General features: G+C 41.1%; 1 protein-coding gene across 1 annotated transcript; it reads right to left on the reverse strand.

The window, feature by feature from the left end:
* Positions 1–17,808: 17,808 nt before the first annotated feature.
* On the reverse strand, positions 17,809–23,927 carry LOC113156040 (5'(3')-deoxyribonucleotidase, mitochondrial). The gene is made up of 5 exons (XM_026350853.1): positions 23,227–23,927; positions 22,192–22,292; positions 20,573–20,633; positions 20,335–20,449; positions 17,809–19,616 (listed from the first exon to the last, which is right to left on the reverse strand). The coding sequence occupies exons 1-5, from the start codon at positions 23,503–23,505 to the stop codon at positions 19,477–19,479; spliced, it is 696 nt and encodes a 231-aa protein (XP_026206638.1). The 5' UTR covers positions 23,506–23,927; the 3' UTR covers positions 17,809–19,476.
* Between the last annotated feature and the right edge of the window lie 655 nt (positions 23,928–24,582).

Consider the following 24,582-nt stretch of genomic DNA (forward strand, 5'->3'; position numbering starts at 1 on the left):
ATATTGTTATATTTATGTTGTTTATATTTAATCATGAGACCCTCACGTGTTAGTGTGTACAACTTTATCTATCACAATCAAATTCAATCATATCAGTCAGATACATTTGTTGACACTGCACGTTCTCTTTAATTTGGACATACTCAGTACTGTATGTGTAATAAAAGCTATGTGAGTAAAAGGCCAATAAAACTTAAACCATCATAAAGTTGCAGAGAACAGTGGGCCTGTCTACTGTGGGTAAAATAAACGCATGAGATCATTTTGTAGTGATTGTATGCATCTGAACCGAATCACTTACTTTACTTCACTAATATTTCATCTGAATGCTCTTTGAACTGATGCAAGGGACCAGAAACCACCTACGTATTTCTGCTTCTGTGGTGTCAAAGGGCTCCTGCCAACGTATTTGGGTGAATTGTTCAATCACAGCTTTCTGCATGACAAAGTCATTTGATTTCTAATAAGCCCGTTGCGTTGTAGTCTCTGTGTTTCACTCGGGCGCTGATAAAACGTCCTGTTAACTGCTACCCAGTAGCTGCGGCTGTGGTGTTGCAGCTGTGTTATAAATATCGCTCCACTGAGGGTGCTGAAGTCTGACTAATGGTGCCTGTGACAGACAAGTGGCAAACAAATCTCCTCCCTTTTAATTGCTCTTTAAATGGGATGCATTGACATGGATGTGACGCCAAACTGCAATCCAAGTATTGGTGGCTATTATTTGCCTGGATTCCACACAGTAACTTCACAGTGAAACCATCAGATGACATCATCATCATCATAAACTTGCGGTCGACTTGCAGAAAGTTATTGTAAGAGACTAGTTGGTTACTCTGGTTGGCTGAAAAACCAAAACAGATCCCTGGGAGAGATACCACAAACACTAAGTGTCTCCAATACAACGACTGTGTACAGTCTCTGCACAGGAACACCACAAGGACATGAAGCCCACAGAAAATAATGGTGACAGAAGAAGACTTCTGTCCCCTTGTCATCATGAGTCAGACTTACCAATCAGGAGAGGACCACCAGAGAGAATACAGATCAACTTGAACTCAAGATGAGTGAGGAGAAGAGGGGAAGGGAAGGAGCTGATTATGATGCCAAGCGTACAACCACATCAGTGAACCTTGGTGGAGGCGGTGTGGACATGTATGGTATCTCGAAAACCCACTGGAGAATACTTCACAGTGCAAATTAACAACAACCCTAAGCACACTACGTTTTTTTTCGGCCAAGTCAGTCACCTGTCCTAAATCCAACTGGCCATGCAAAACATGCTGAACGCAAAGTTGAAGGCAAAACAAGCCCAGGAGGGGTGGGAGTGAGAACGCGAGAGGAAACAGACCTGGCGATCTTGTTTTTTTGACACAGGTCTTTAGAAACCTCCATGTTTTGGTACATGGAAACTGAACAAAAACATAGGAGCATGTAAATATAGTCTGACACTTCACCTTTCACCTAATTTCCTCCTTCAAAAATAGGATATAACAGCAAATTCCATCCATCTATGCGTTATCCTATCTGCTAGCGCGCGCGCGCTGCAGGCACAAAGCCAGTTGACCATGTGGGTGTGTTTGTGTTTGTCCTTAGATGGAGATAATTTCACAAAGGTGATCATCATCTTGCATTGAGTCACTATTTACACTGACAAGCCAAGTGCCATGTGGTGGATGATTTTATCAAACGCATCCTAAACAGTGACGTTAGTCCGGATCCCTGTCTTCATCTTGAGCTCCGAGAGAATTTTCAATGCGGCTGCTAAGGTTTCTAAAGACCTGTGCACGTGGAGTTCGTGCTGAAACGGGTCAGTTGTCGTACGAATCGACAGAGAGGGGCCGTCCAGAATCCTCTGCGGGGCCACTGCAGCAGCCACAAACATAGGAACCTGAATTTGGTTACTCGGGTGGAACTAGATCATTTGTTTACGTGACATTTCTGAAATCATTTAACTACAAACACCGACTTATCAGGTTTCTTCAGCACATGTTGCTATATCGCCAACATGATGACATCCACCACGATGTTATTATATTGTCAAAACTGACTGAGAGAAGCAGACGCACACCTCTCCCTTCATCTCGGCACTTTACACAACATATGATATGTACAGTATATTGTGCACAAAGTGCATTTCGTTGTTTTATGTGACTCCAGTTGCTGCATAGCACTGTAACAAGTGTTAACATTAACATGTGATATAATCTTATCCAAAAAGCGAAACACACTGGAGACTAGTCTCTGGTTACACCTGTTGACAGTGTTAATTACATCCATCACACATGCAGTGACGTGTTTCACGCCCTGTTCGCATATGTTGATGAGCAGCGTTACAGTAAGTCTTTACTGACTGACGTTTCTGGCACATTCTGTTTTTAAATAAACTATTATGCACCGTGGTTTGGGGCGTGTGCAGAACGTCTGAGCATCATGCATCGCTGCATAGCATCTTATGGCTGAAGCCACTGTCATGCCTCATTTCTCCTCTCGTGCTCTAGACAAACTGTTAATGTTTGAACTTTTCTGCATGTTGTAGTTGGCAAAGATGTGCACTCATTTTCTATTTACCTCCTGGCTACAGTTGATGAAACCACTCATACTAGAAATATCTACTTTCCTCAGCATATATCTGTCACCTCATCTAATTAGCGCTCTCCCAACACTTGCAGTGTGCTATAAGCAGACAGTGTGGCACAAGTTTAAGAGCAAACAAAGTGTCCAAGATAAGAGTGTCGACGCAGGGGGGGGAGTTGCCTTCGCAGCCACCTCGACTATCTGACTATCTCCTTATCTGTGAAATATATACTGCATTTCCGTGAGTGTATGTTTATGTGGATCACATTTTCTGGGGTCATTCATAACTTCATACCCCCCTGAAGATAGAGGAATGATGTGCGGTGGTAATGATTGTATCCGTTCACACTGGACTGGTGAAGTCATTACGTTTCTGTGTCTGAATTGTTTCACAGTTTGTCATCGCTGCACGTTCAAGACTGGCCTGTCTTCATCCTGTGAATTATGTGGATGTTTCTCTAATAGTAATGTGTGAAAAGAGTTAGAATTATTTTTCTGAGGGTAATTCGAAACGCCCGAGAGATGAAGGAGACATAGTCTGCAAAGCTTAGTTAGCTGTTTGGAAGGTCTGGTTGAGAGTGGTGTGTCATCAGCATAACAGAGGACAGAACCACACGCAACTCTTCACTGAAGCACACTACACCAAGAGCGAAATAAAGCGTGTCATTAGCATGGATTGGTGATTAACAGCACAATAAAGTGTTTTAAGTCCCAATTTCTTAAAGGAACAGTCTGTACCAGCATGTCGCACGATGTTATGATAATGACGTTATGATAATCATCTGCGATGAAAATGTCAGCACGCTTAATAGCTTCTTCTGTTTTGGACTGTGACTCGCTGTCCCCTAAAAGGTCAGCACAGTCACAGTCATGCTTGTCAATATGTGTCTCACTAAAGTACAGCTGTACCTGAAACATGCTCCGAGTACAGTTATATTGGAATGAACTGATTATGTCACATAGTGTCAGCCTTAGCTTTATACCCCAACGTACACAATGCAAAGTGCAATTCATCCCACCAGTAATGTTTAGTTTCTGAGTTAAGAAAAGTATCGATAGCCCCCCCATTTTATATCAACACATCAGTAAATGTGAGTGTTTGTATGTGTTCGTGGCTGCACATTGATTAAAGGTCACAGTCTTTATCTGCATAATCCAGCTCATCAGGCACAGAATGCTCCGTCCCAGCATCCTTCCCTCTGTCTCCGCTGTGACCTTCCCACAGTCCTCGGCTTCCCACAGCCGCACCACTCACGCTTACTCAAGTTTTTTTTTTAATTTATGTGCTGTTTACCATATGGCAGTAATGAAGTATATGACCACTCCCATCACGTTAAACAAACAACGGTATTTGTATTCACAGCAACTAAGTAAAGTCGTGAACACAGATGAGAGGTAATGATTCACCTTTCCTCTCCCGGCTTATGAACGCTTTCATGGACAACACAATGTGTCGTTTATTTGTAGTTATTGAGAAAGGTCATCTTGATGCACACTCTAAACAAACCTTGCAGTTGCAAATTTACAGCTAGAATTTGGCTGTCCTTTCATATTCTGCAGCATGAATGCCTGCCATTTGTCCATGTGTGCTTTACAGCAGGTGAGTGGCCTCGGAGGTGGCCACAAAAGCAAACATGACAGGTGCTATTGCACAGCCTGGAGTCATTTTGGAAAGAGAGGTGGCCATACAAAAGGATGGTTTGCAGAATCGTAATTGTCCACAAGGCAACTGAACAGGCCCTGTCGCCTGCTTTTTGCTACTCCTGCATTCATGCTGATAAGTAGTGATGCTGCTGCTGCTGCTGCTGCTCAAGGACATGGTCTGAACATAAAACGAGCAGTCGCTGATAAACTCTGCCGAAAGCATCGCACTGTGTGCCATGAAAAACTAGCAGCGTATTTTAAGATATCCCATCTGCTGTGAGGAGCAATGCAAGTGCAAAGGCGAGAGAGGGCGTCAACAAAAAGAGAAATGTTACAGTACAGTAAGTAAGAAGCAGTGGAGCAATTAGAAATGAGTTTAGAGTGGAACAACATATGTGACTGAATCATTTACATTCTGTCTGTGACACACAGCTCAGTTACATCAGTTACCGTTGTAATAAAACTATTAGAATACGTATCTGGGACATCCTAAAATGTTGTGGCACAATGACTAAATGTGTGGCTTTTTTTAAATGTTTCTTTTGTTTATTTAGTCCATTGCTCTTTTTGTAATTTGAGGGAATATTTTTGCTCAACAGAACTGCTTCCTGCTTCCTGTTTGTTCATTTGTGTTGTCACTAAATAAAAGTAAAAAAAAAAAAAAAAAACATGTGGTATCCAAATGACTAAACTATATTAATAATGTTTATTGAGTAGTGAAAGAGGGCGTGCAGTCTCCAGAACTCCAAAGTAAACATAAGGATCAAAATAAATTGCATGTATTGTCCAGTCATCCTGTTTACATCTCAAAAATAGTAATTACTGAATTCACATTGGCTGCTTCAGCTGTAGGGTCCTTATACTGTCCTTGATGGTGCTTTCTCGTAGCTGGTTGGGACGCTTAAATAGAGCTGAAAATATCACCTTGCAATGCAGGCCATGTGCATTCTATTTGCTGGAGGTTTTTGCAACAGAAATTCCCGACACACGCGCACAGAATAAAATACCGTCAAAAACTGAATGCACACTGGCTACATGCGCAAGTGTTATCCATTTCTCTCCCTCTCATCAAGCATCAAGTCCTGTCACACTCCACATGTTTCAGGCCGATAGTGGTTTCACAGTGATGTTCCCTCCCTCCCTCAGTCTTTCTTTGATGTTTGAACCCGCTGCTCTACACACTGGGGCTGATGGAGATGCTGTTATGTAAAAGAGACTGTACTACACACCAATAAAGAGTGGGACTATATTGGACAAATAGTAAACAGATAAAATTATCTAATTTGCATACATTTCACATTTTATGTAGGAAAGAAATATTTGCACTCGTGTTAAAAGTGGCAAAACTATGACTATTTTCAAAGAAATCAGTGCCTCGATTACAGATGATCGAATCTTTGCTTTATTCTGTTTAGGTTTGTTCTATCAGAACAGCAGGGCGGTCACGTGAAAGTGCTCGCAGCAGCACATACCGAGGCACCTAACAGCTTGTGATCTGGATGTTCACGGGTTGATCATCCACGGTCATAAATACACACGTCTTCAAACACTCTTCAAATTGCTTGAGATGATTTTACCCTCCGCACAAATTGGAAACAGTTATTTAAACTAACACAACACTTGAGGAAATTGCCTGTTAGCTGAGTGGTGAAGTCAGTGATTGCAGCGTCAGGCTGAATGATACTACAGTTTCCTCGGTTCCTACACCACCGGAGCTCCCGGTGACGGTCTTTTGTCGGAATAAAGACACTAAAACGTCAGCGCTGTCAGCGACATGATGGGAGCACAGCACAGTGACATCATGGCATCTGTCATCCACTAGCTGGAGAAACAAACACTGGTTGTTAAAACACAAACTGAACAGTTTGAACTGTTGAAATTGTTGCTTGCATGTTAAATAAGCACAAAATTAAGATGCATCAAAGCACATTTGATTTAATTTCACAATTGGGACGATGATCTTTCATAAGACGTCGGGTTAACGTTTATCAGATGATAAAACAGATGCTTATCATTTGAGGATAATGACATTTTTGTATGCTTCTCTCTCAGAAACAGATTCCTTGTCTCTGTGTGCTCAGCTGAGTTTAGTTGGCAAGAAAAAAGTCATTTCTTAAATGTCATAGATTTAAATATTCTCTACAGTCATAAAGTGCATTTCTGGCACTGTAATATTCTTCTTTGTATTTTTGTGGCTCAATCATCATATTTACTGTTTAGCATCTTGTTCTTTCTCCACATTAAGAACTATTTGCTCGATCTCTTTCTTCCTCAGTCTAACCATTATGGCAAGATTAAAGCAGCATCAGTTAGATTTCTCCGGCCACTTGGTGGCAGTATAACGGCTGGAAGTATAACACAATATTAAGGTACAGCATTATTATTTTCAGTAGTAGTTAGCTGATAAATTTAAGTCCAACGTTAACTTTCCTTTATCTGCGCTATGAGCTACACAATGACAAATATGAGGATATTCATCTGCACCATTAGCTGTTTGCTGCCTTTTTCTGGCTCCTGTTGCTACAGAGAGGGGATAGTGACTTTATTATAAGCTTGCTACTGCTGCTGAAGGTTTGTGAGAGTGTACAGTAATTATTGACCTACCACCAATATGAAAAATAGTGCAACTTTAATGGACTGGGACTTTGTGTGAATCTTTTAACCTAACCATAGCAAAACAGCCTGATACAGATAATAATTTTACTGTGAGGCTGTACTGTAGGGACCGTATTTCTAGGAATATGAAAGCACTCTGGGAGATGTCTGTGCAATCAGTAGCAATAACAGGAATACAGCATGTGTATGCACGTGAGCACATGCACGTCTCCACAGGCAGTAGGTGGGGGAGTAAATCAACTGGTGTGTCCATTCTCGGCACACGCACGTGGGTCGAGATCTGAGGGATGAATTTACGAGTGAGAGTGTATGATTGGTTTTAGCCCACCAGTGATCACTTCACGGCCTCTCTTCTCTTTGTTAGACAACCCTGTACGCTCAGATAGAGAATTACATTTTTTCAGGGTTTTCATCGACAAGCTCATGGACGCATACGTACATACAGAGCTGGGTCACAGTGGCCTCCGTATTCAGCAAGGTAGTTCAGACATCTCCAGTGTGTGCTGAGTCCTGGATGTGCGATAGAAGGTGCCCCAGAGGCATTCTTACAAGATGCTCAGCTGCAAAATCACTGCAGACGTTTCACCAAACTGCCTCTTAATCTTTCGCTTTATTTTACTCTCCCTACTGAACAAAACCCTGAAGCACTTGAAGGTCTTCAACTGGGGGAGTAACTCATTCCCAACCCATTCCGATGACATAACATCCCTTTTTGGTACAGGTATGCTTAAACAGTATTTCCACACACGCGCCCCTTAAATTCAGCATGGAATCCATAAATACATACACTCTGTGTGTGTTGTAACTGTAGGACGATCCAGGATTCTCTCTTCATCTGATGACGACTCATGCCGTCAATCTGGGTCTAAAAACAGCAAAGCACCTTACATGGTGAGGATACCATGTAAGTATTAACATAGTGATTCCAAGGAGCACCTCATAAACATGAACGCACACACACGCACATTTGTGAGTGACAAATTGGCACGAATGCGCTACATCACACTGTGAATCTTCCACCGTGTAGCAGCTTCAATCTGTTGAGCATAGACGTCAATGTGTGAAGTTTCCTGGCACGGAAAATACAGTCAGACTCGTGGATGCTCATCACTCACTCCCTCACACTCACAAAAACACAATATACCCGTTAAGATCAATACAGACTGCTACACAGAAGAGCGAGTGGGTTAAACTGGGTAACAGCCAACACTACTGTAAATAGTGTCATGTAACACTAGAAGCTCCAAATATGGTGACAGGCATAAATAAGATTTGTACAGAAACAGACAATAGCATCACACAGTTATCAGACGGGAGCACCCAAACCGTCTGAGCCAACATTTAGCTGCCACAACAAGCGGCTATTTGAGTCTCGCACCACCTCTCCTGAGGTTTAAAATCCACAGGACATCCTAGTCGGCCTATTTTACCCCCCCCCCAGTGTCAGCTTGGAAGACGTTCTTTCATACTTTCACACCAAGCTGTCTTCCTAAAAAGGACAAAGTGAGATATTTTTTGCAATCTTCTCTCTGTTTTAATCACTTTGTTCTCTAATTATAGCACTTTTTTGTCACTTCAGAGCTGAGTGATTCAGGATTCGGGGTGGGAGCTCTGCCTTCCCTCACTCGCTCGCTCCCATGCACACACATACACACACACACTGCTCTTTCACCACATGCTAGAGTGACTTTCGAAGTCAATCCATTCGTTTTTCCAGCACAGAGCTTTCTTTCTTTATACTTTCTCTCTGCAGGCCACACAAGCATATGCACACAGAGATGCAGTATAAACGCTCGTTGTGTTGTTTGCGTCATATTCTTGTTCCACAGCTTCTATGCTTATTTACTCTGAGCCCCTTTCGCCTTTGAGCAATCTGCATTATTTATTCACTTGTATTCAGTGGCCTGAAATCAAGCTCTTGAAAAATGACCACATGATGTTAAAAATCCACAGTCAGTCAACAGTCTGAGTCATGCAGTGTACAACTTACTGTATGAGAAAACCACAACTCAATAATCGCAGCTCAATAATTAAGTCATACATCAAGAAATATTAAATATTTGTAGCAGCTCTCTGATTCATTCATTCAGTATGACTCAGCCCATTTTAATACAATATAGCCTTAAGGTGGGTTTTTTTTAGGTGGTTCAAACTAATATGCAACAGGACTCAACCTCCAAAATATCATTTGCTAAACTATATTGTAGTTTGTAAAAGAGCTAATATAAAAATTGATGTTCTATTTCATTGTCATTTGGTCAAGTTTAAGTTTGGTAAATGCATAAATACGTTTTATACATTTTATTATTATAACAGTATTATGTCAGAGTAATTCAGTGACGTGGGTGTGATGACTGAACAAGACCCACTGTAAAAAGATTGTCAGCCACTTCACTTTAGCTATATAGAGATTAGACTGTTTACCACGTGGAAAAGGGCAACAAATCGGCTCTTTTATGGTACAGCATATGATTCACGATGGTTTTTATACTTGGTAAGTTCACATTTACATTTTAGATCAGAAGTGCAGTTTGAGTTATTCCACATTGACTTCCTTGTTAGAACAAGAGAAACAGAAAGTGCAATTTCTTTTGACAGAAATTAACTGTTCAGATGATACTTTAAAGCTGCACTAATCATTTTTTTCAAACAACAGATCTGGTAAGAATGTATGCTCTGAATGACAAACTCACTTCTCTATTTCAATCTGTAAAATGTTTTAAGCATCTTTAGGTTGCTTAAGTAATTTGATTTTCGGGCCCACAAATGAACTGTTTTGGTTTCAACTGCTCTCTTTGTCAGCAACAGGAGTTGCTAAAATATCTTTGATGACGTTAATCTTCCTCTGGTAAAACTATCTGCTAACATATCTGTCTAAAAAAAATTAAGTGACATTATTTTTGCGTTTTACCCAATGTGCTCAAAAACTAGTATTGCAGCTTTAAAAGCAATGTTAAAATAGCTGCTGTTTTACAGTGCTATTGATTATATTGCAGGTTTCTCTTCATCATACCAACCAGCATTTTTTTTTCTACTTAACAGCTTGTATGCTATTTTTAAAATATCTGTCCCCTAGCATTTGAGAGAAATACTCATGAAGGAACACTGAGGGGGTGGGGTGGGAGACAGGACGTTAGGGATTGCGTGGGACATGCGGTTTGTTTAGGAATAGTACACAAACAGTTGCATCCTTTAATATTCTTTGCATCATGACCGGTTGCTGATTATGCACGCAAGTATGTGAATGTTTAGAAGTGAATATGCGTCTGTGGTGGCTAAGTGCCAGATTTAATAAGGTTAACAGGGCCTTCAGATACCAAAACCCAATTAACAATGGCATGGGATGAAATAAACACATGTTTATGTGTGACGTGAGCAGGCTGATGTGAAAATTTTCCAGCTCAGGCCTGTGCCTGGAAATGAAGCAGCTCTATAAAGAGATGTTACCTCTTCAGCCATCAACACGTCAACAGCAATAACTGTTCAACAGCGAAGATAGACGACATGATGTGGTGGTCTGGTCCACTGCTGTGGAAATTTACCTGACCAAAATGACTCTTTTCCATTTCCCCACACACACATAGACAGGCATGAAAACTGTAAACACATATGAGTTGTGATGTTCTTCCTATACTGATACTACACTACACACACAGTGTGTTAGACCCATCTGACAAACAGGGAGTCTGTTTTTTTCTTTCTTTAATTGACGTGTGTGTGTGTGTGTGTGTGTGTGTGTGTGTGTGTGTGTGTGTGTGTGTGTGTGTGTGTGTGTGTGTGTGTGTGTTAAAATGAGAATTTAAGCTGAACTATGTTCCTCTGTTAAACATTCATTTTCGATTCAGTCCCCGGGTCATGTACCAATACATTTTCCATGCACGCTTCATTGTTCTGTAGAAATCGAAGTATTACTTAGAAGTAAATTGCAGTTCCAGGGACTTTCAGCGGCACTCATTCACAATCAGTGATTATGTGAAGTGTGTGGTAGTGAACAGCGTTCTTTCACTTAGGAAAGAAAAAAAAAAATGAAATGGAGTTTTGCAAGCGCAGTTCTGTATTTAATTAGCCATTTGATCAAGTCCAAGATTAAAGCCAAGTTCGGTCTTCTTCTGAAAAGAAAATGGGGTCCCACCTTTTTTAAGCCTGTTGTGACGCACATGGTGCCTTAACAGCACTTTTTCACAGAATTATTCTCAACTCTCTCAGAATGAAACAGACAGGAGGGAACGTTCCTCAAGGTCCGTGAAAAAACTGGTTTTACAGCTGCACTGCAATCTGGTCTACTAAAGCTGCAATTAGTGCTCAAATGATTCCGAATTTTACTTCATGAGTCTCCATCTGTGACTACAGATTATCTGACTATCACGATATGCAGCTACAGAGAAAAGTCGTTTTTTATAGAGGATTTCAGTATTTATCATAGAAATGAAAGCTGCTGTGACATATGGTTTGTCATTCACAAGAGTTACATGAGGACACACAGAGGAACGGACCACTTGAAAACAGGTTTTAGGTTTTTAAGGAAGAAGAATAGTTGGAATGGTTGAGTGTTTGCATGATATCTCTGCACAGATGTTTTATTCAAACTGTCCATCCTGAGTCTACCACTGTTCGACTGTAGGAGAGCAGTGTTAGATAAGTTGGATCAACATGGTGTTTTTTGGTTGAAAGCAGGACTGAATAATACCCACACCTCCCTGTAGCAGCTTCCACAGCAGCTGCCGTACAACACAGTCAGCACATTCCTGACAATGATTCAACATACTGCATATTCCAGTGTAAATTAGCAGTAGTGCTTTAACGTATGTACACTGCAGGGATTAGGATTCTGGAGCCTGTCTCCCAATAACATTTCATACTCAATGCAGCTCCTGCACTGTCCATCAGCCCAGGTGGACTCGGAGCTTGTTATGTCTACGTCTGGAAGCCTCGTGAATCCGCCATGCGTTTTACCCACATTGTGGAGCCTGCGCCACAACAAGTAGCTGTCTTCTTGATGACTAAACATCACTGTCTCAGAGACCCGTGCGGGTGCGACTTGTCCTCTGAGTGCACTTTACTGTGCAACGGGCATTTAGGCTGTGGTTTATTTGGCTAACTCATAACACAGGCACGGCTACAGAACAAAACCAAGGGGCGTTATGTGAAACATGACCGGACAAATGAGTGTTCAGGAACATGTCGAGGCTCACCACAGCCCCCGGTGTTTGCCTTACACCCATAGCTCAGCAAAACACGGCGTCCTGTTCCTTACTCCACATAGATGAACGGAGGGAGACAAACAGAGAGGTGACAATAAGCCAGACACAATGCTGTGAATGACATAATGCTGTGGATGCCGCTGGCTGAATCACCAACTTTGGAACTGGCAAAAACATGTTAACTCGTGACTCAGACATTAGATACAGCATCTGCAGTATTTAGCACACAGTGATTTTTATTGATGTTGTAGACATTTACCAGGAGGATGGGCCCTTATAAGCCGGTGGGGGCCACTGAGCGATGTGAGTGTGACTTTGTTTACAATGGATACATAGACTGACCACAACATTAACACCACCTGATGCTGTTCACGTTGTGGCGGACGCGGGTTGCAACAACATGGGGACTCGGAGTTCTGTACTCTGCGACTTCACAATGCCAAACATAGCGAGATGCAGCGCACTGTGTGTTCTGACACCTGGGGAGGGAAAGTGCCTTGGCTGTAAAGCCGCACAATGAGTCGCTCTGTTCACCAAGCAGGGGCAGTTCTGGAGGGTGGCCGGGGGGGACAGCGACACAGTCAGCTCATTAATGCAGAGGGGAACTGCACAGTTGGGTTCACATTTCATTAAATATGGTCTTATAGTAGCTTTTGAGAGACAAATGGCATCATCAACATATTAGATACCATTTGTCTACTGGTTTAAAATGTAACATAACATAACAGTAGCATAACACCACTAATAGTTACACATTCATTATATCAAACAGTGAATCGTCATAAGGGAAAATGACCTGGCAGGCTGTAAAAGCAAACCTTTAATATTGTTGTCATGTGCAGATGATCCAGTCTGGAACAGGTTTTGCAACACAGTCCAATATCTTATCTCCTTCCTTCTGTGATGTAAAGTGATTAGACAAACAGGAGAGCAATCTAAACAAGACGGGGAGGATATCAGAGAGGGTCAAGAGGCTGGTACTAAAGGAAAGACAAAAAAAACAAAACAACAACAGCTCAGCAAACAGGAAAAAGCTCCACCTGATCCGTTCAGTCTGTTTTATCTGCTTGATTGCTCTCTGTGTCTTTTCCTGTTATACACTGGTATCGTTCTATTTTATGGAATGAGCTTTCTAAAGAAACTAATCACTAGTACAAATAAACACACACACACACACACACAGTGGTGTATGTTCCATTAAACAGAGCCGTGGAAGCTTCCATGAAGTGTGTCCCTCCCTGATTATTAAACTTCAGCATCAGCAGCCCGTGGTTAACCGTAACCTTCGGCCTAATCTAAACAATGCTGATTTCTTGCGCTGAGCACAAACGCTGACTCTGTGTCGCTCGCCCCTTTGTTCTAGTGATGACTCCTTCTACGATGTAGCGCCACTGTGCAAACAATACAAACTGTGCTGTACAGAGTATACCCTTAGCATGTTCAATATGATTTCCATAAGACCTCTGTATTAACATTAAAGAGGAATCTGTGCTTAGTGCCTGGTTTACTGCTCTGTGGGGACTTTCTCAGCACTCTGACGCATTTTCCCAATAAGGACAAACATTTGCACGATGTTGTGCCATCCCACAGGACTGTGCTCGTGACTCCAAGGCTGTATACAAATCTTTGATTATGTCTTTTCCTTATGTCTTGATGCTGGAACTGACTTTTTTTTTTTTATGAAGTTATATAGTCTCTAAAGCTATTGAGATGGGAATACCAATATAGATAAGATATATATATTAGAATTAGAGTTTTTCAACTTTAATGTGATGCTTGTTATTTGTAGATATGTTGAACAACATAAACAAAGCACCTTTTGTATCAGACAACACCAATTTTAAGTATTGGAATAGGTAGGTAGTAAGTAAGAAAACTCTGTTTGCAATAACTGCTTTAAGCCTGCAACGTACTGACATCACCAAATTGTTATTTAATGTGCTTCTCTAGAATTTTATTGAAGCCGCCCTCAGTTGTTTTTAGAGGTTCTCTAGAGGATTGGGGTTAACTGGTGACTCTAAATTACTTATAGACCCATAGATGTGAATGTTTGTCTTTCTCTGGTACTTGCTCTAGTACCACTCCGACTCTCACTGTACCAGTAGAAGCGGTTAGGATGATAGATGGATGGCTTTGAAACGCATTTCTTAGTGTCCAGTGGTGCTGTTAAAGTAGACTGAGATGGGTCCTGACAAAAATAAAACAGCATCATTGGAATTCAAGGACGTCTGCGCAAATTATTTCTGAATGGTGACTTCGGCCTAAAAATACTCTCCCCCTTAAAGACTGAGCTGAGTCAAGCACTGGCAGAAAAAAAGACAACAACCAAGGCCGTAGCGCTGGATCACTTTTTTGTAGCTGAAGAAATACAGGTCAGGGAGAGCGGTAAGAGAGGATATTTCCTTCTATTTCATGCACAAACAAAAAAATCACCCTGTCAAACACATGACACAGCCTCTAGGTAGATGGTTTCTATAGACGTGTCACTGGGTTTAATTGTTGAGCCTGAGAGAAAAAGAGCAAACACAAGGCATTCTTTAGTGTTAGGGGTGAAGTGAGTCTGTTTAATTGACAGTGGCTTCAGGAAGTATTCAGGCCCTGCTCCCTTTTTGCACACTTGACTGTTGTAGCTTGATGTATGTCTTCGGTGTGACTACAGCAGTTGAACCACATGCGTGTTTTCTAACCACACAGACTCAGATTACTGATATTTTACCCTCGGTGTGACAGAAACTAATCTTGGCCCGAACAAGACAAACTTGCTTGTTTGTGTACATCTTTGTTAAAAATGAAACAGGCCAGCAACATTCCCTAAAAGAGTCGAAGGGTAAAATTCCACCCCCTAACACACACAGACACACACACTTTAAACACCTCCACTTTGCTGACACTGTGCCTACACTTGTGTAGCCCACATTATCTGAACCACGTTTCCTATCTCAGGGGAATGTGTAACATTTCAAAATCTCTATGATGAGTGTAGCAGAAGTGTTATAATGGTCCAACACAAGAATGGGACACTGGTTGATGCAGAGTTCAGTTAGAGTTTGCAAGGATGTTCAGTGGTTCTCGCATGGAGCTCGCATGTGACCGACTAGAACAGACTGTAAGTATTAATTCATCAGAAATCTGATCACTAGGTCAGTATTTGTCAGGTTGTCAGCTGAGAAAACGTAGCCAAAGACATTTTTCTGCTTGGCTGCCAAAAATATTTGTCCATGTCCACTACTATTTCCACACAATTATGTTTCAGAAACATTAGTTTTGGCAAGTTCGAAATGTTCATAAATCACTGCCACTACATAGCGTGATAGTGATAGGACAACGTGCTCTAAAAAATAATGCTTTGAGATGTGTTGTTTTTGTGTTTAACGTAAGTTTGTAATGCTACAAACTTTTTATACAGAACATACAAACAATACAAGATGTCATTGTTACTCCTTCCACAGCTGTGAAGCATTTAGGAGTTCTGCAAAAGGGGTTCAGCCTAAATGGCAACAAACCATATTATTCGCAGTGTTAAAATACAAATGTCAGTGTGTACATGCAACCAGGGTTACACTGGGTTTTCTCCAGTAACTGTGCTGTTTATTGATTGGAGAAAGCTACTAAATTTCTCTGCCATGTAAACGTGGATGTCAAGGGCTACAGACAGACACCTGTCTCATAGGAAGGATGGATAAAATAATAATAATATAAAAATGGGGAGAAAACAGAACAAAACAACAAATGAACGCACTTCGTTTTAATAAATGAATATTTCTGCATCTTGGTTCAACATGTGTCTCCCACAATTATTGTAGCTGCTGCGAAAAAACGAACACATCAGCGTCACAAACATGAGACACTGATTGACCAAAATGGATGAGATACAACTGACAGTGATTGTGCAACGGCTGACCGGCTTTTTGAAGTCAAGTGGCTTAAAGAGTAACATGGACATCAGGAGGGTGATCAAATGGAACGGATGGCACTTCTGTAGGCTTCCTCTGCAGGAGGCTCAAGCCACTGAGAGACAAAACTTATCCAGTCGTCTGGGTTAATGGTGGTGGGAAAGAAGGAAAGAGGTGACTTTGAAAGTGCAGCAAGTCACAAACGAAAGTAAGAAAAGGTGAAAGTTTACAACTGTAGTGTTTGGAAGAAGTGATGCTACCAAAGCTCTGCAACCTGCTCGTGTCCAAGCCTCAGGGCTACATTAGTCTCTACTAGCCTCTTATATCTATAGTAAAAATGCTGAATGTCAATGTAATATTTTATTTTCATGTGAATACTGTTGTTACACTGGTAACTGTCTGTTGTTTCTCCTGACAGTGGTAAATGGCACACGTATTTGTTGAGGATGCATTGCCTCCATGTATACACACGTGCATACATATGTGTGCACACATGCACCCACGCATGTCTATCGTGAAAAACTAGCAGCTATAAATATCAAACCAGTACTGGCATCAAGACATAGCAGCTACACATCATAAAAACAAATCCTGCCACTATTCATGGGCATGAGGAAGCAGAAAAGCTTGGCAGGAGGATTCCAGAGGGAGGCTCCGCAGCACCTAAACACATCTGATTTTATTCTTGGTACCACAAGAAATCAATTTTCAGACCTATAGAGGGATAGTTGGCAACACGTCAGAAATATACTGGGGAGCTCAACCGTGTAGTGCTTTATAAAACACCAGGAATATTTGAAAAGTGAATTCTGTTGTAGGGTGATTGAAGTTATGACATTAATTAAAGTAATGTGCTGATGCTTTCAGCTACCAGTAAGTACTTTAGCTGTTAAAGAGAGTGGATCAGTCAATGTTGTTTGGAACCAACAATAAGAATTTCAGTTTTATTCATGTTAAGTTGTAAAGAAAGAAAAGTTTGAAACGCCATGATATTCATCTAATATAGAGTTTACCAGATTATTCATTGGGCTAAAATCATTAGGACATTAATCAAGAATGAGAAATATGAAGTTGTGTATTGTTGCATAGGAATAATAAGATACTGTATAGTGGTTATTAATGATGATGCTGATGACCAGAATTAATCATGTATACCTTGCTTAAACACCTCTAGAAGCAAACATCTTTGCATGGATACTCAATCAGTCTGACTTCATGTAAGGCACAGGCAGCACCTCTCTGCAATTATTGGAAAAATACTGCAGCATTAAGTAAATTAAAAAGTAAAAATGTTTAGTTTGGATCCCTGAATAATAAAAAAAAAAGACAAAATCTATTTATTATAATTCTTCAGACTGATTATCTCTGATATCTGTGTTGCGATGTTGTGACACTGTGTTCAGCGTATCTATTTGGCAAATTTCATTGCTGCATTAAATTGTTGTTTTCACCTTAGACATTAAATATATTGCACACAGAAAACGTTTCAACTGTCCCTGAGTGGCTGTTCCTCTTTCAGCACTAACTCCAAGTTTACCCTTAAAAAATCATGGTGGTTTGATGTACTGTATGCGGGCACAGACTTACTTCCTCCATCAAGAGATCACAGTATTATTAGGAATGAGTGCATATTTGGAATAAATTACAGTAAACAGCACCAACATGCACGTCTGCAAGTGGGCAGATGTTGACATTTGATAGTCAGCAGTTTATCATGTGTAACAAAGTCTAACCAGGCATAACAAGTATCTAGACTAATTTTCAAATCCACATTCAGCTACATGTGTTTTCAACTAATATGATGGCGAAGAAAATTACAACACAATGACAGAGACGTTCTGTTTTATCATGTTTATTTAAAACAATCCTGCACTGCCAGAACGTGTCCAGACTTTAATCCAAGCTATTTGTGCGTTTGAGTGACTTGTGGCAGTGTGGACCTAAATTAACTAAGTACAAAAAAAAAAAAAAAAAAAAAGAACTCCACCTTTAATTGCATCATAAAGAGAGGACCGTTAAAAGCTTGTTGATCCCCTCTGTTATTCTTTTGTTTGTGAGGTGAGGTGAAGTAAAAATACAGCATTAAAAAAAAAACCTTGGACAGAAATAAGCATATGTGAATTGGGACATTAGAGTAGGCACAATAACACAGCGCTCAGAACAGCACATCCGCTACTCTGTTCCCAAAAAACACATTAGTAGGAATGGGCAAAATGAGGACTGGCCTGCCATTAATGCATCCCAACTCCACTTCTAAGTACCGACAGATGACATGAAGCAGAGCAAAGTGAAGCTTGACGGAGAAAACGCCATTGTTTAAAACTATGCGTGTTAGTGTTAACCGTAGACAGAATTAATCGATGAGTTTTGTAGTTTTGTGACTCGTGACTCAACAGTGTATAATATTACAGTATTTTAGTGTTTTTAATGAACTCCTTTTAAATCATTTATGTAAACAAACTAAACCTGTTAACTGTTGTGCATTTCCTGAATGCAAACTGCTGGGGATTTAACTAAAATGTATAAAATCTGAAGGTAGAGCAGGTTAAAAAAAAGAAAAAAAAGAAAAATCAGTTCTAAATCATCTCTTTGCTTACTTTTAGTTCTTTCTTACAACCAAAAATTAGTGTAAGCTGTAAGTCTCAACTTTAAAATAAACATCTTGCATTAATCTTTTCATTCTACTCATCTACAATAATCTATATTAGTGATGCTTTTGGCAACATGCATATGTATGTGATTAAATCTCTATCTTTACAAGTATTTGTTTCTTATCAGTGTGTTAGTTAAGATGCATAAACCACAGAGGGGAAAAACATTTTGTTTTTTTTAAAAAGCACCAATATACAGTAACAACGTGAAGTCTTTAAAAACACTGAGAGGTATCTTTGAACGTGTATGCCTGCATTTACGTGACGAACGCATGGCAAACTCCCAAAGGGGACGTGTAAATGAACGGACAAAACATGCGCAACAGTGCTTGTGACTTGTGGAGATTATTTGTGTACATTTCAGTGGTCCATCGACACATAAGTGAAACACAGGACTGAGAACTATAGATGAGCTTTTTTGTGAAGAAGATCACAGGTAAACAGCCCCAGTGGCTCAAAACTGGGAGGTGTTTGATTTTGAGGTGAAAAAACACAGAGAATGCAGAAACAGAGCAGCTCACAATGAGCTCTGCCCTCTTACACTTTTATCTGTGTATCCATTTTCTATTATTTTCTGCATTTGTTTTGCTGTTCAAGTCGTTTCAGTGAAAGTGGTGGGAGACTGCAAGGCTTCACCCTCGGTCTTCTATTGCCCCCTTGTGGTCAAACAAATGAACATCTGTCCCTCCCATGTACAGTGTGTGCCTGCTGTGCGGAAAACTATCTTTTATCTTGCCTCTTAACTTATTCTAAAATGAATTCAATGCCTCTGCAAGACACAGTGAGACCTCTGAGCCTCAACGCCTACAGGTGTAGTGGTGGGGTTGGTGTCATGGTAGTGAGCCCTTCCACTAACCAGGAAGCGAGGCACCCGGGGCACGTGGGAGAAAGAGTTCCTCACTGCCTTTTGCTGTCCAGGATGGCCCTCCAGTCGTCTGACCACGACAGGAGTCGTCTCTGAGAGGAGCGGGTGGGAAGAAGCCTGTTGTGGCAGGCAGTGAACAGGATGTGCTCCCACGTTGGTTTGGGCTCCACACCTGATTAGGATGTGATGGTACACAAAGGTTACATAACTGACAAACACACACACTGCACTGAGCACACTGTGGCATCTGTCTTAGAAAGGTTCCAATGAAGAGGAAGCAAATAATTGCAACACCCACAGACACAAACAGAATGATGTATTTCTTTCTTCTTTAAGGTTTCCCTTCCTTTTTTCTCCATGTCAACATTTTGAAGCACATATTCACGATGTTGACATTTTTAGGGACATATTTACAATTTTGATCACATTATGTCACCGCTCTTCTGTCAGTGCCGTTTTGCCAGGTAGTGAATCTATTCCTGGAAAACAAATTATCCAATCACAGCTTAACAACTGTAAAAGGTTAAAGAAGGCATGTTTTGTATTTCTCCACAAGTTAGAGCACTGTACACTCTTATATTTAACTGAGTTTTTGACACCAAAATTTACTATAAGTTTGGTGCATGGCCATTTTTAGCGTGTTCAATCTTACTGACAACAGCTGAGACCAAGCATCAATTAAAAGACCAGTCATTCATTTACTGTGTTCACTCCACTACCTAGAATTTCCCTGCTGTGTGCAAGCTGATCCTGAATGCTGTCAGAGTTCACATTAGCAGCTCTGTACTTCTCATCAATGGGCTGTACACTACAATCCAAGCCGCTGATAATTACAATGGTACTTACTGAGCAGTTTTGTGCACACACATTAAAACGTGCACAGTCCTCACCTAGAATGTCAGGCTTGTCGTCTATAAGGAGGTCTCCTGCAATTAATGTCTTGTCCCTCGTCAGGATGACCTGCTCCAGAAAGTCATGGCCCAGATGCTTCTCCACCCAAGCATACTGTACAGAAACACATGGGCACACGAGACCATGCAGCAAATGAGATTTCAATGGAAAAAAAAGGACACGGGTAATCATTTCAAAAAGAACATAATAGACAATGTCGACTGGCAGGAGGCTCACCTTCTCATATGGGCAGTGTTTGTAATGCATTATAGGGCTGGTGCAAATAAAGACATCTGTGCTGCGGAAAGAAAGAGAAAAAACAGGAGCTGAGTGGAAAACATGAAAAACATCCAAATATCTTTTCTATTCTACACTACTACACTGTTTTGCTATGTTTTTTTATAACTAAATTTTCAAATAAACTATGACGGAGAGCAGGAAAAGGATGTTTTTTGTTAGAAATAAACAAAGAAAACGCATTAGAAAAATTTATCACACCAGATGCTATGTTTCAGGTTCATTCAGGCTGTGGTGGCTAAAGAAAACCATTCATTTCCACTGAGAGAGGAAACGTAAACATACACGTTCATAACTGTGAAGGCTATTTTTGGACGTTATTCCACTGTGTTGTGTGCTTATGAGAATGCTACCAGAGGCGGCAAGCACGGCCTCCTTCGTGTTGACTCGGATCACACTCCAATGAATCAACAAAGAACTCGTTATCAATATACTGTAGATGACAGTCAAAGGACGGTGGCACTACGGCACGGTGCTGGCTCGACAATAACTTCAAAATCCTGGTGACTGCAAAGGCTAGAACGTATGAGTCACTTTTTTATATTCATAAAACCACTCATGTAATAAAAGTAATGTAACTTCATGAACATCACTGTCCAATCACATCACACTGGGACTCATATGAAATGTTCTGTAAATATTCCACTAATGGTTTTGCTGGAACATATTGCACAGTGTATGCATATCTACATTAACTGCAGCATCAGTGAACAAATGTATTACAGATTTAATAAGAACACTCAGCTTTATTGCACTTTTATTGCATGACGCTGAAACTATTAAAATCACTGAGCTGTCAACTGCAGCTATATGTGATGCAAACCACCAGATGGCGCTGTGGAACCAGATGATAAGTTTGAAGCCATGGAACTAAATGTATTATTTTATTTCCAGCACAAATGGAAACACAATTCTAAAACTTCATGAGGCTATAAAGGAACAAAATTACTATGAAGACTTGTAGACTGTATGTGGATTAAATACACGCCACAAGTTGACAGACATCTGTCGGGTTTAGTCAGCTAGTGTTACGCACATTTCTACAATATGTGTAGCGTTCCTCCTGATGACATCATCTGGAAGAGTTTTTACTTTGGATGATGTCATCTGGAGGAGCTCTTGGAGTACATTATGTTAAATGGAGGAGTTGGATATAACTACAGTGTCATTATCTGAGCTAAAAACTCCTCCAGGTGACATCATCTGGAGTTTTGCAGCTAGAAGCAGGGAAATTGTTTAATATAGGGACGAAGAACCCTACAGAAAGCACAGGTTACTCCTACTGTATGTCTGCACATGAGAAAAGTTGAGACTGTGCCTGGTAATGTTAGAGCGTATGACACATGAATTCTGCTTGTAACAAGCATCCATTAAAAATTATAAAGGCAAAAATGTGGTATGGTTTTTATACATAACTGTGCCCCCCTATCGGTTCACACACTGAAAAGCTGTGCCCTGCTCAAACTGATCACTGAACCACTGATCATAGACTCTGACAAAGGAACTTGTCTCTATCACATTTTGCTTTTAAATGACTGTCCAGGATCTTCCAGACATACTTATCCATCTTGGCCATCTCCTTGACTGCCTCCACTCCTCCCGGCAGGGGCTCCAGGTCTATGAAGAAGCCTTTGGACTGCCAGATACTGATAGCTTTTTGCTGGAGTCACACACACACACACACACACACACACACACACACACACACACACACACACACACACACACACACACCTTATCAGTTACAGTGTATGCTGTTCAAGTGAATGTACTGTATGTATATCCACGTGAGTGCACATGTTTTAAAGGAGGAATGACCAAAAGCCAACTTTTCTAAGGCCTTTCTAAATAATTAAAAAACCTGGTAAATGAATGGAACTGTGCTGTAATTTCATTAATAACAAACTCAGTTAAACAGTTTCCTGTCTATCTCTTAAGCATGGACCTTACCCCTTTGCCAACAGCTAGTTTACAATCTCTACATATTTTATGCGAGTTACAGCATGAACAAGATAATGCGAAATATATTTTCCATGGTATGGTCACAGAGGTATAGCAGTGCAGTGCAGCTGTGTGTGCCAAAGGTTAGGTGACCATTCCTATAGAAGCCCATTATTCATATTTAAGAGGTGTGCTGACCTTTCACTGGGCCCCACAGGCCACGTCATCAGATATCTGTTGGGCCCCAATGACCCCCATGACATCTCCCTAATTCTCTAGTATTTTTGTAAAGCCTGTGGAGGCCCACCGGCACCCTAGCCTATTCTGTTTTCTAATTCCGCTTTCCTTTACATTGCCAAGCTAGATTCAAGGTCTTTTCGCAGCACAGGAATCCACTCTTTCCCACTATCCACCTTTTCTTTTGAAGCCTTTCCATCGCACACATCCCCTCTGAATAAACAGTTGCCCATATGCTCTTGTCACTAGCCCTGGGTCAGTAACTTTGGATTTGTGCCCAGCACTCTTCTACTTCTTTGGCTGATCACTCTCACCAGTCACTCTAACTAAACTATCTCAGTGGATCTTAGGATCTGTGAAGGACTGCAAACTGGTATTTAAAAGTACTTTTGTCCACTTGTGTACATGTCACTTACACACAGGTCACCCCTCAGCTGTCCGTACTGCGTTGACACCCAAAACCCCCTCCTGTCATCCAGGGTGATGAAGGGTTCGTCCGGATACCTGGCCCGGTACTTCTTCAGGAACCCCCCCTCGAAGTCCGCCAGGACCCCGTCCATGTCAACCAGAACCCGCAGCCTCTTACCCGAGGTGGAAGAGGACGACATGTTCAGGCGAATCCTCTTAAACGGATCACGGAGCAAAGGTTTGGCTCCTCCGAGTAGGCGTGTTGAACCGGACAGCAGCGTTAACATGACCGAGTAGTGACTGAGCGGCTGCAGCGGCACCAGTTACTGTCACCGTCCGCATGAGAGTCGGCAAGTTTTCCAAATGATGAGGCTGTTCAAACGTCTCGTCTCAGCACCGCCATCATTCGTGTTTCCCTCTGCTCCGACTGCTAGCTTAACTTCATTATTCTGGGCGTCTCTCTGCTGTTGAGCAGCTGCAGTTGAGCTAACTGAATGGCGCTAGCTAACTTTAGCTGGCAGGCTAGCGGCTTAGCAGCATGCAGGTCAAATGTGACATTCCTGAGTCTGTCAGTGTGCAGGGAGCGGGTTGTACCGTTTGTCAGTGTGTACGAGCTGCCCGGCAGCTACACACAGCCTTTCCTCCACCCCTGAGCATCTGTGACAGGGGCTGCCGGTGGAGCCGCAATGGAAGCGAGGACTACACAACTGGTGCCTCTGCACCAAGGGGAGAAGAGCCTGTACTACGAGCAAAGATAGTTCCCATAGGCGAGATGGCTCACTCCTTTCTACTCCTGTGTGACAGCCATAGCAGTGGAAAGGAAAATAAAGAAAAGTTTTACCACCACCTCCATTATTATTATTATTATTATTATTATTATTATTATTATTATTACATGTTAACTTCCAATGGGTTCTAACAAAAGGTCATACTCAAATCTAAGCTTTCAAGTCAGATCAACAGCAAATAACAATTACAGTGCATTTTAAAAGCCAAACATACTTCCCTTCTTAAACATATAGGTGAAATTTACAAATAAATATACATGTCAGCCACAGATGACTGTCAGTAAATGCTTGAGGCTTTTTGTGTTTTAAATGTAAGTGAAATATCAGGATTTGTTTATTAAAATGTTTCATTTTGTCAACAGATATGTGTAGGGATTCCATGTTTGCTAGGGGTGGCACTGTTACTCAAGACATACTGTAGGTTATACTCCTCCACAGAGTCTTGGCTTTGAATTATAAATGTGATAAGCTCTGCAGGGAGTGGATGGATGCCAACAATTAATCTAGTTGCTCAGTTTTCCGAATAACAACTAAGAAAATGATGTGTTTTCCCTGAACAAACAACATCATTGCATC

This window comes from Anabas testudineus, chromosome 19 (genome assembly GCF_900324465.2).
Source record: "Anabas testudineus chromosome 19, fAnaTes1.2, whole genome shotgun sequence".
In the NCBI taxonomy this organism is placed as follows: Eukaryota; Metazoa; Chordata; class Actinopteri; order Anabantiformes; family Anabantidae; genus Anabas; species Anabas testudineus.

What these genes read in the sequence shown, in the direction of transcription:
- LOC113156040 (XM_026350853.1), bottom strand. Translation starts at nt 23,505, where the DNA reads ATGTTAACGCTGCTGTCCGGTTCAACACGCCTACTCGGAGGAGCCAAA. An exon ending in AGCTGAGGGGTGACCTGTGT is followed by an intron (nt 22,293 to 23,226) that starts GTAAGTGACATG and finishes GTGTGACTCCAG; the next exon opens with CAAAAAGCTATCAGTATCTG. An exon ending in GAGATGGCCAAGATGGATAA is followed by an intron (nt 20,634 to 22,191) that starts GTATGTCTGGAA and finishes TTCTTTCCGCAG; the next exon opens with CACAGATGTCTTTATTTGCA.